General features: G+C 46.5%; 1 protein-coding gene across 2 annotated transcripts in view; it reads left to right on the forward strand.

The window, feature by feature from the left end:
- The window catches only part of ZZZ3 (zinc finger ZZ-type containing 3), a 146,770-nt gene that overhangs the window by 103,698 nt on the left and 30,545 nt on the right, over nt 1-12,527 (forward strand). For both annotated transcript variants that reach the window (XM_082265144.1, XM_082265145.1), the window contains exon 5: nt 954-1,066. In XM_082265144.1, coding sequence (XP_082121270.1) covers nt 954-1,066 — 113 coding nt within the window. The remainder of the gene's footprint in view (nt 1-953; nt 1,067-12,527) is intronic.

Here is a 12,527-nt window from a genome sequence, read left to right on the forward strand (position 1 = left end):
ATTACGCAGGCTACTGTGTAATGGTTCGCTCTTATCAACATCTGTCTACATGCACTCGCTGGAGTGCATGTAGACAGAAAATTGCTGCAAAGATGCTACAGGAGATCAGCAGGACCGAGATAAAATAAAGGATGCGATCAAGTGTTTTGTATTAAAAATGACAGTTGTTAATGATACTTGGAACTTTTTAAAACTAAATGTCATCGAGTTAGGATTTACATCTACTTTAAAGTGGAACTTTAGTCAGAAAATTAGGTCCTGCTAGATAACTTTAGGCTGGCCCCATCTGCAGATAAAACATTACAAATAAGTGCCTTTACTGCCTAAAATCCAGTAATACACTCTCTCCCCTGCTCTGTACATGCTCAGTTGCTCTCTATTTTTAGGCACTGCCGAGTTTGTAGAGGCCGATCTGCTGACAGCCTCAAAGCGGAATTAAGCCTTCCTATTCTTTACTGTCAAGGAAACTGCTTCTGTTTGATCTGCAATTGCCATGGTGCTGGATGTGTAATCAGTTATGACACCAGCCATTTGATGGTTTGACATTTTGGTTGAGGACACAAGCAAATGTGACAGTTAGCAATCCCGGCATTCCAGGAATGTAACTGTTTTTTTTTTTAACTGTTAAATCGATGGGTTAAGTTCCGCTTTGTGATTTGTTGCTGCTCAGGGGCTTCAGCAAAATGGCAGCCTCCAGCAAGAAAAATTAGGAGCAATGCTGGAGGCAATTTACAGCACACACTCATTTGGGTAGCATAAATATGATTGTGGAATGTATGTTCCTTGCTAAAGAACATTATTTTTTATCAAGTTGTTATGGGTATAGTATCCGCTATAACATTGATTCTCTCAAATAGAAGTAAACAAGACCAACTTTAATATAAGAGAATGAATTTTGGTTCACATTGTATAATGAAGGCACTAACACAGAATGCCTTATTTGCTCTGGACAGCTGGGCTACACGCCAATTCTCAGAGAACAGGAGAAAAAGATGGAGAGCCTTCCTGTTATTCTGTCCTGCCCCAGAGTGACGGTCAGGAAAGCTCTGCGATTAATATGCCCCAGGTAAGAGAACAGTTTTGGGAAGTCTGTACCCATCGGTGACATTAATTGGTTAGGAACCATAGATATGCATTGTGGTTTCTGGGTAGTGTATCAGTATTATGCATTAGGTATCAGGACCATTGGTACTGAAGGTATTTGCATCCAAGGTGACACCGCATAGTATAATACATTACAATCTTACCATATTGTCAACATGGATTTACAGAGCTTAAAGCGGGTTCACATCTGTGCATTTTATTTAAGGTGTGTTTCCGATGAACTCCGTATAGTGTGCATTTTCATGAAAGCACATTAAAGATGCAGCAAAAGCACCGCACCTAAATAGCACATGTGTGATCAAGGGCCTTACAGGTATCAGAAAAACAGTTCTAAAGACAAATTTAAAGAGGAAAAAAAAATTAGGTTTAGATTTTTTTTATTTCTTTTTTTTCCCAGTCACATTAAAGACTGTTTAAAACAACAATGTAAAATAATTTTAAAAACACACTTACCTGTCCCAGGATCCAGCAATGTCCTCACCAGGCCCAGCTCTTTGCCGTTCTCCAGGTGCAGGCCCTGGCATCTTAACTGTGGGCAGCAGACTGTGACTCCTTGCAGCTTCATAGCCGGCTGCCCACTGCGTGAGCTGCGCTGCACCCCGTGAATGGTCCCACAGTCTCCTGGGACCTGAGATATGTCTGACGGGGGGGAAGGTGGGGGAGCTAAAGTGGGAGCAGGCCCCCCCCCCCCCCAAAAAAAAAATAAAGTTTCAACAATTGGAGAGGAGGAATAGGAAAAGCGAAAAACCAAGCTGCCTAATTGTTAAACTGTTTTAAATCTAAACTTCCAGGCAGTTAAAATAAGTCACAGGCTGGAAAAGGGACAAGTTTTAAAACTACTTTGTAAAAAGTATAGGCACTCTATAAGTTAAGTCTAGCAAGGTGCCTGCCACCTCCTGGGCTTATCTCTCTATTATTTATATCTGACAGGTTTGTTGTGTTCTTACATTGCTTCTGGAGCTCTGACGCTGGACTCACCCCTTTCAAGTGTAGAGTTGGTGCAGCTGTTTTGTGTATATATATATATATATATATATCTATATATACATACACACACACACACAGGTGCATCCCAAAAATGTAGAATATCAAAAAGTTAATTTTATTTCAGTGTAATATAAAAAGATACATTTCTGCGCTAAATGTGACAAGAAATTAAAGTGATAAAAAACAACAGTGAGCAGCTGGCACAAAATCAACTAACAGTGATTCAAAAAATGCAATAAAAACAAAAAGTGCAGAGCTAAAATCAATATACAATTTGAAATGCTGAAAAGCTTCAAAATAATATAAAGGAAAAGGGGGTAGTGTCCAAATGAATAGTCCCAGGCAACGGAAGAAGGTGGAGTTTGGACTGTACCAACACCAGCTGTCGCGGAGAAAGGGGCGCAGCACAATTGGTTCCGTTTATATAGGTACAATTTATCGGAAAGTTCAGATATATAATGAATAAAATATGTTTTCTATCCGCTGCTAATATTCCCACAAATTCACACGGTGCTGACACAGGCAGGGGGTTGCTCGTGCCTTTGGATGGTTGTCATACACCCCTGTTCTGTGTGTGTTGGCGGCGGCGTGCACGAATCAGCTGACGTACCAGTGGTGTGAAGCCGGGGGCAGCTCGGAGCATTCTTCTTGCTGTGTGGCGCTGTGAGGACAGGTGCAGATGGAGTAAATGAGAAGTTCCAAGCGTGTTATATACTTATGTGATTGGTATAACAACCCACCGGAAAAGGCTGTCTGCTTTGGGAGATTTGGAAGTACCTTAGTTTGACATCAGTCGACCTACTGGTTTATTACTAAGCTGGGAGAGGCTGTCTCATTAAGTTGAGCAGCCACGGGGTTTCGGTAAGCTGCTTGTTATACCTGAGCACAAAGGTGTCCCCTTCTTACACTTTTCCTTGGTGTCACTGGAAGAAATCCTATTTTTGCACGTGGATTCATATCTCTGCACTTGTTATTGGGACTATTCATTTGGACACTACCCCCTTTTCCTTTATATTATTTTGAAGCTTTTCAGCATTTCAAATTGTATATTGATTTTAGCGCTGCACTTTTAATTTTATTTCAGTAATTCAATTAGTGAAACTCATATTTCTCTTTCGTTCATCAACGGACACATCACTCCATAAATCATAACTACTGGGTTATATTACCTCTTCCAGGAGTAGGACTAGGCAGAACAAAAAACACCTGGCTGTGCCCATGGGCCGTCCTCCGCTTGGTATATAAACCCTCTCTCTGCTTTAGGTAATCAGTTTTAATTGGTCTAGTCAGGAGTAAGGACCTAGGCTCCCGGCTGGGATCTCAGGTCCTAGCAATTTTTTTCTCCTTCTTTATACCTTTTTTGTTTTATCTCGGGAGATCTACAATCAACTGCTGGGCTGGGCGATGGGCTGGATAATCTAAATCCAGTGATCCCCCCCAGCCTAGCCAGCGAGCGTGTGCAGACCGCAGCTACGCGCTAGGTCGGCCGCGACACCCTCACGGACACAGGCTGGCCCGTGAGTTAAACGTCTCGCAGGGTCCTATTCGACCGGGCTTAGGTCCGAGTCGCAGTGGTCCCTTTGCCGACAGCTCTCTTACTTCGGTGGTGAGGATTCTGTCTGGAGCGTTACCCGCACCATGGAAGGGTTAGTACATTCCCCCCTCTCCCCTTTTGATGTTTTTTTTTGGGGTGGACTGGGTAACATCCAGGGACGGTCGGACCTGCCTGCAGGTTTCCTCTCATCCTTAAAAATCCCTCAGTGAGCTGGGCTTCCCCCACTCCCTTTTCCCCCCCTGTCTGGACCTGGAGTCTGGTGGGGGTCCCAGGGCAGAGGATGCAGCAGAGTTCCCTGCTATCCCCACTCTGTAAGGGTCCTGGGATAGTGTGTCCTGCCTTGGTAGTCTGGAGGGGTGCCAGTGTAGGAGACCCCCTAGGTGCATGCCCCACTGTGGGTATGGTGCAGGGGGGTCCCAGTACAGAGACCCGTGCAGAGTGCGCAGCAGAGTCTCCCCTAACGTGTGTCCTACCTTCAAGAGGGGGTCCCTTTGCAGAGGGCACAGGGAAGATCCTGGCATCATGCTGTAGCTGATGGCGGCCATTTTACCTTACTTTGGCTGGTCACCGGTTGGCAGCCATGTTTGAGAAGCCCGATGATGTCACAGGGGCCATTTTCCCTTAGTCTGGCTGGTCTCCGGTTGGTAGCCATGTTTTTTTAGCCTGATGATGTCACTGGGCCATTTTCCCTTATTCTGGGAGATGCTGGAGATGACCGAAGCCTCGTGGGGATGCCAAAGCTCGTCGTCTTCCTCCTCAGTTTCCTCTTCCTGTGCCCGGGACATATGAACAGGGATGGTGTCCATGCTGATGCTGGGTCCGAATTCTGGACGCTCCTCCGATCGGTAGGGTAAGTCCTTGTGGGTCCCTGTTATCTCTCTCTCTCTCTCTCCTCTGCTGATAGGTACCCTGAGCCTTGGGGGGGATACTTTAGTTGTGCCAAAAGATCGCTTTTGTAATTAACCGGTTGCCGACTGCGCACAGTATATTTACTGCGGCAGTCAGCCCCGGCCTGGCAAAGTGACGTAGATCTACGTCACTCGCCTGTCACTGCTACTAGAGCCAATAGCGGGCGAGCGAGCGCGCGCCCGCTGAGGCTCGTTCAGAGGAGTGCGGGCGTGTGACCGGCGGACCCGATGTCCGCCGGTCACACTACGATCGCCGGTACAGCGGGAGAAAGACAGAGCGGCTTATGTAAACAAGCTGCCTGTCATTCTCCCCTGTGTAAAAATGAAGATCAGACGGTTCTACTATGTAGAACCGTTGATCTCTGTTTTTACACTAGGAGACCTGTCCCTGCACAGTTAGAATCACGCCCCTAGGACACACTTAACCCCTCCCTGTCCAATACAGTTAACCCCTTCCCTGCCAGTGTCATTTTGCAGTAACAGTGAATATATATAGCACTGATTACTGCAGTAATGTCACTGGTACCCCCAAAAGTGTCAAAAATGTCAGTCAAGGGTCCGATCTGTCCGCCCCAATGTCGCAGTACCGCAAAAAAATCGCAGATCGTCGCCATTACTCGTTAAAAAAAAAAACACCAAAAATGACAAAAATCTTTCCCTTTGTTAGTAAACGCGATAACTTTTGCGCAAACCAATCAAAATACGCCTTTTGCGTTTTTTTTTTTTTTTACCAAACATATGTAGCGTAAAACAATTTGGCTGAAAATGTTAAAAAAATTTTGATTTTTACATTTTTTTGGGGGGAATTTCATATAAAAAAAAGTGAAAAATATTATTTTTGCAAAAATCACGCTCTTTTTTTGTTTATAGCGCATGATCAAAAAATCGCACAGGTGATCAAATACCACCAAAAGAAAGCTCTGTTTGTGGGAAAAAAAGGACGTGAAATTTGTTTAGGTAAAGCGTCGCACGACCGCGCAATTGTCCGTTAAAGTCACGCAGTAAAAAATCGCAAAAAAAACCCTGGTCAGGAAGGGGGTAAAATCTTCCGGGGCTTAAGTGGTTAAGGTCTTCTTTTCCTTATGAAGCCTCAGGGTCACATCTCCTCCACTGACCCCCTCATGGAGGTGGCAGATCCCTTGGAACCCCAGCTTCCCATGGTTGCACTGACGGTGGTCCTGCAGTCCTTAGTGTCCTGGGTGGAAGTGGCGTGTGGGCAAGGATGCGTCCCCCGCCTTTCCCTGCTCAGCCTGTCTCATCTGATTCTGAGCCTGATGCTGCTGTGGACGAGGCCCATCCAGGGGGGCTTAATGTCACTCCACCAGATCTAACCGATAGTGAGGATGATTCCTCCATGGTCGCAGCAGCAAATTAAAAAGCGCTGGTAGACGCACTTATCTCTGAGACTTTAAAAATGGAGGATGCGGCAGATTTAGCCATGGACGTGGCTGTGTTATTTGGTGTGCATAAGTCACCTTGCACTCCTTAGGTGTTTCCTTATATGCCCTAGGTTTTCCTGTAAGGAATGGGAACAACCAAAATTACCCTTTGTGGTCCGCAAACGTTTTGCTGTACGTTACCTTTTTGAGGAGTCACTTTTAAAAAAGTGGACTGGTCCACCAGTGGTGGGCCCTCCTGTTTCCAGGTTGAACAAAGCTACCATGATCCCAGTATAAGAACCCCCCTCCTTTAAGGACCCGGCTGACAGGAAAGAGGAGGCTGTGGAACGCAGCATGTTTACTATGGCTGGTTTGACATTGCAGCCAGTCTTTGCCTCAACCCTGGTGTCTCAGACCCTAACTGAATGGGCCAAGCTTTTGAGCCAGGGCCTGGGGGTGAGCAGGTCCCCACAGCTTATATTGATTTAGTGAACCAGTTGGTCCATGAGCTTCAGTTTTTGTGATGCAGCTTTGGATACAGCTCCTGTGCTGTGCAAACTTTCTGTTTCAGCGGTGGTGATTAGGCATGTGCTGTGGCTAATAATTGGTCCGCAGACCAAGCCTCTAAGAAAGCTCTCATTGATCTGCCCTTTCAAGGCGATCGCCTGTTAGGGGCTACCCTGGATGACCTCATTAAGGGTATCAGGGGGGGAAAGAGTACCTTCCTGCCATAGTATAGAAAAGGGAAGGAGCCTCGTCGAAGACGGGGGCCCTCCTTCTCAGCCTGTAGAAAATGATTTTGTTCTTCTGGGACGGAGAATAAGGGAAATAGATCTTTCAAATCTTTCCCAGGAGGTTCCAAGCATCCTTGGTCTGGTAAGCCTAATGCTAGCTTTTCTGGACCCACAGACAAGACCCCTTTAGCATGAAGGTCTACCCTCACCCATTATTGGGGTGGGGGACATCTTCGCTGGTTTCCAGCCTCGTGAACCTTCTTCATGAGCATCAAGGGGATTCATGAAATTATTATTTTGGGCGTACCCTGAAGGGAGGACAGAGCTTGTTCTTTTCAGGTTTTTTAGGTCCTGAGTCTCCTTGTGCAGATTTAATTCCTGCAAAGGTTCAGGTGATTTCCAAACTACCTAAGGTACCCCCTATCCCTGTCCAGGGAATTGATTTACCTAGGTCTGATTCTAATTCTGACAATGAAGAAAGGGGAAGCCGCTCAGGTGTATGTTCCAAACCCGGTGCAGGTCAGATCCGTCATCCAAGAATAGAAGAAATCCAATTTTGAGACCGCATCTCAACCACGGTGTGGTTTATGAGTAAGCGACCTACAGCGTCGTGAAACGCGTCAACCCGACACGTCTGTTTGCACACGGTCTGTCTACTTTATTTATGAGGAATAAAGAAACTTTTGATTTCATCATAACACCCTGAGTGCGGTCTCAAAATTGGATTTCTTCGGAATTCTAATTCTGCCCAGGGTGGTTCAGGAACCAAAGGGCCGTGATTCACCGGCTGCTGTCATACAGATCTTCTATTTTGCATACAGGTTCTGAGTCTGGTGGTATCCACCTTGAAGACAGTTCTGTTTGCACAGTCCTATATGCAGCTCCTTTAGCAGGTTCAGCTCCACAGGAGCATACCAAGGTTCGTGGTGAGATCACAGGTTCCTCGGGCCAAGGTAAGGCCAGTATCCTCTTCGGCTCAGACATCTTCCGCAAATCCTGCGAGGAATCAAGGGCGAGGATCTTTGAATCAGTTTGATGGCCATTACCATCCCTTGGGGGATTCCTCTCAGAGAAGACCAGTTGTCCCAAGGGCTAATCTACCATCCTGCTTTACAGTCGCTGGTATTAATGAATTAGCTATTGAAAGCCAGGTACTGAGGGATAGAGGTCTGTCTGGATCAGTGATCCCTACTATGGTGAAGGTGAGGAAGTCGTCTTCCAGCAAGATATACCATTGTACGTGGAAAGCGTGCATTTCTTGCTGTGAGTCGATTGGCACTCATCCTCAATCCTTTTCTGTGGCTCTGATCTTAACATTTCTTCAACAGGGCATTGATCAGAAGTTGGCCTTGATTACCATCAAGGGCCAGGTGTCTGCCCTGGCAATCTTCTTTCAGCGACCCCTAGCCACACACTCTTTAGTTCATACCTTCATTCAGGGGGTTTGACATGTGGCTCCACCTGTACAGTCTTTTTTTCTGCCATGGGATTTAAATTTAGTAATTTTGGTTCTCCAGAAACCTCCATTTGAGAATATTCAGGAGATTCCCTTACCTACATTATCACAGAAGGTGACATTTTTGGTAGCTATTACCTCTGCCCGCAGGATATCCGAATTGGCGGCATTATCCTGTTGCGGTCCCTATTTGGTGGTCCATAGGGATAAAATGTTTCTTCGTCCCTGTCCATCATTCCTGCCCAAAGTTGTCTCTAACTTCCATTTGAATGAGGACATTGTGTTGCCTTGCTTGTGTCCCAAGCTGGCTCATCCCAAGGAATTTGCTTTGTATACCTTGGATGTGGTTTGTGCGGTTCAGGTGTATCTGGCAGCGGAGTCCTTTCGGAGATCACTCACTTTTTGTGGTTACGGATGGACCAAGAAAAGGGCTGGCCGCTTCTTCGGCTACCATCTCCAGATAGGTCAGAAAGATGGTGACTTAGGCCTACTCCCTTAAAGGTCAGGTTCCACCTTTCCCTGTCACGGCGCATTCTACTCGGGCGCGGACTGCTTCTTGGGCCTTTCCGTCGCCAGGCATCAATATTGCAAGTTTGCATGGCGGCCATTTGGTCGTCAATGCATACCTTCACAAAATTCTATAAGGGTAGATAAGAGAAGCTTGCTACTAAACTGATTACCTAGAGCAGAGAGAGGGGTTATATACCAAGCTGAGGATGGCCTATGGGCATAGCCAGGTATTTTTTGTTCTGCCTAGTCCTACTCCTGGAGGAGGCAATATAACCCAGTAGTTATAATTTATTGAGCACTGTGTCCGTCGAACGAAAGAGAAATGGATTTTATGGTAAGTACAAAAATCCAGTTTTATAAATATTAATTACAGACAGAGTGATATATTTCTATCATTTCTTTCTTTTAATTTTGAAGATTGTTGCTTACAGCTAGTGAAAAACCAAAATTCAGTATCTCAGGAAAATTTGAATATTGTGAAAAAGTTCAATGTTTCATGGTATCACACTCTAATCAGCTAATTCACTCAAAACACCTATAAAGGTTTCCTGAGCCTTTAAAGGTCTCTCAGTCTGGTTCAGTAGGTTACACAATCATGAAGAAGACTGCTGACTTCACTGTTGCCCAGACACTTGACCGTTGTCATTGACACCCTCCACAAGGGGAGTAAGTCACAAAAGTTCATTGCTGGCTGTGATGTATCAAAGCATATTAATGGAAAGTTGAGTGGAAAAAGTGTAGTAGAAAAAGGTGCATAAGCAACAGGGATAACCACAGCCTTGAGAGGATTGTGAAGCAAAGGCCGTTCAAGAATTTGTGGGAGATTCACAAGGAGTGGACTACGGCTTGTGACACACACACACACACACACACACACCCAGGACATGGGCTACAACTGCCACATTCCTTGTGTCAAGCCACTCCTGAACTAGAGACAATGTCAGAAGCATCTTACCTGGGCTGAGGAGAAAAAGGACTGGACTGTTGCTCAGTGGTCCAAAGTCCTCTTTTTTTCGGATAAAAGAAAATTTCTCTATCGTTCATAGACTTACACAGCTCCTGATCTTCTTAACTATTGGGTTATACTGCCCCCAACAGGAGTAGGACACTAAGCAGAAAAAAGTCTGGCTACGCCTATGGGCAGTCCCAGGGGGTATACTCCCTCTCTCTGCTATAGGTACTGCCTAGTCAGGAGTAAGGACCAAGTTCCTTTCTGGGATCTCTGGTCCTGGCAATCTTTTCTTTTTTATGCTATAGATTTTTTTTCTCCTGTTTTTTTTCCTGTGAGATCTTCAATCAACTGCTGGACTCGTCGACGGGCTGGATAATCTACATCCAATGGTCACCCCAGTCACCCCAACGAGCGCGCACAGCCCTCAGCTCCACACTAGGTCAGCCGCGAAATAGCCCCACTGGATGGGTCTTGCCTGCAAGTTAAACGCTTCGCAAGGTCGCATACGACCAGGTCTCAGCCCGAGTCACAGTGTTCCTCCTGGCTGACACTCCTCCCATTTTAATGGAGAGGAGGTTCCCATCTGGAGTGGTGCCCGCCTCGTTCCTGGTATGGTAATGACTGTCCCCCCTGGAGGCTTTTGGGGTGGACGTGGGCCCCTCCATGGGACAGTCAGACCCCTGGGTTTCCCTCCTTTCCTGTTAGGTCCCTGTGGGCCAAATCGCAACCCATCAGTCTCCCCCCCCCCCCCCCTCCTCTGCTCCTTGGGTCTTCATAAAAGTGTTAGCCCCAGTTCTAGCGTTATGTCAACGGGGGATCGCGGTACTGGGCTACTTGGACAACCTCCTTCTGAGAGCGGAGTCTCCTACTGCTCTGGTGGAAAAACCTGGTAATAACCATACAAACTCTGAGGGAGTTTGGCTAGATTCTGAGATTTCAGAAGTTTGCTCTGGTTCTGTCCACAAAGCGGGACTATCTGGGTCTGACTCTGGACTCGGCTTCAGCCAGAGTGCTCCTTCCTCTGGACAAACTCCAGAAATTGCAGGCTGCAATTTGTCTCCTGCTGTCCAGCAGATGGTCATCCCTCTGGACTTGCATGCGGGTGCTGGGCCTGATAGTGTCTATCTTCAAGACCGTTCCGTTTGCACAGTTCCATACGATGCCCCTGCAAAGAGAGAATCTGGCCAAATGGGACAAGACTCCGCAGTCTCTGGAAAATCCGATCTGGCTGAGCCGGGAACTGAAAGAGTCCCTGATATGGTGGCTTCGTTCTCCGGCGCTTTGGCTTGGCAAATCCTTCCTCCCCTTTTATTAGACAGTGGTCACCATGGATGCCAGCCTGTCCGGCTGGAGAGGCGTCCTCTGCATAAATTCTGCTCAAGGGATCTGAACACTGGCAGAGTCCAGACTACTGATCAATGTCTTGGAACTCTGAGCAATCAGACTGTGCCTGGACCATTGGACGGATCATCTTCAGGGATGTCCAGTGCGCATTCAATCGGACAGTGCCACAGCAGTGGCTTATGTCAATCACCTGGGGGGCACAAGAAGTGTCCTGGCAGCTCTGGAGGTAGCTGGCGTTCTAAGGTGGGCAAAACGGTTCGTTCCTGCCTTCTCCGCCGTACACGTTCCCGGGGTGGAAAACTGGAAGGCGAAATACCTCAGTCGGCAGGCATTGGACCAAGGGGAGTGATTCCCCCTTATCTGAAGGTGTTTCATCAGTTGTGTCTCCGGTGGGGCATCCCCGAGGTGGATCTAATAATACAAAATAACCTGCGCTTGGTTAATTGCTAAAAACACAATGAGCAACTGTTGTTCACCTAATAGGTTAATAGACCGAAAACCATTATATAAAAACAGCGCATATATATATATATATATATATATATATAACAAGTAAAGTGTTTCACGCCCTTAAAAAAAATGTGCTAAATGAAATATATGTCAGCATTTAAAAATACTGGTGCAGAATGTTAATGATATATAATAAAAATGAATAGATGTGCAAAATGCACGATGTGCTCGATAGAATAAATAATTCAATTCATAAATTAATGCATATAGTAATAGAGTTCTTAAAATGTTCAAAGAAGCTGTGCAAAGGTGCTGAAAAAGGTGCTCAAGTGCCTTATATTCTTAGTGCTGGAAGATTCTCATTCATGTGGATCTGTTGGCGTCTCAGCTCAACAGAAAGGTGCAGAGGTTTGTGGCTTGGTCACGGGATCCTCTGGCGGATGCCACAGGTGCGCTGGTGGTGTCAGTATCGTCTGATTTACACCTTCCCTCCTCTCAAGTTTCTGCCAAGACTTCTATACAGGATCGAGGCAGAAGGGATTCCGATCATCTTAGTGGCCTCGCCGGACTTTATACGCCGATCTGGTGCAGCTGGTTGCTGAAGTTCCTTGGAAACTTCCTCTCGAGGAGGATCTGCGGTTCCAAGGACCAATCTTCCATCCTGCTTTACAGTCGCTGGCTTTGACGGCTTGGCTGTTGTACGCCAGGCGCTGATGGATAGAGATTGTTTGCGTCAGTGATTCCAATGCTGTTAAAAGCTAGGAAATCTACTTCTAGGAGGATCTACCATTGTACGTGGAAGTCGTACATTGCGTGGTGGGAGTCTCTCGGGGTTCATCCTCTCTCTCTTGGTGTCTGGGATCTTGACCTTCCTTCAACGGGGGGGGGGGGGGGGGGGGGGTTGAGCAGAGACTGGCCTTGACTACTATCAAGGCTCAGGTGACGGCTTTAGCGATCATCTATTAAAGGCCCTTGGCCAAATACTCCCTGGTGCGTATCTTTCTTCAGGGAATTAGTCACTTAACCCCTCTAGTGCAGTCTCCATTGCCGCCTGGGGACCTCAATTTGGTGCTCTCAGCCCTCCAGAAGCCTCCTTTTGAGAATATTCTGGAGATTTCCCCTGCTTACGCTATCCCAGAAGATGGCCT

Source organism: Pelophylax lessonae, assembly GCF_965119305.1.
Source record: "Pelophylax lessonae genome assembly, chromosome: 8".
Taxonomy (NCBI): domain Eukaryota; kingdom Metazoa; phylum Chordata; class Amphibia; order Anura; family Ranidae; genus Pelophylax; species Pelophylax lessonae.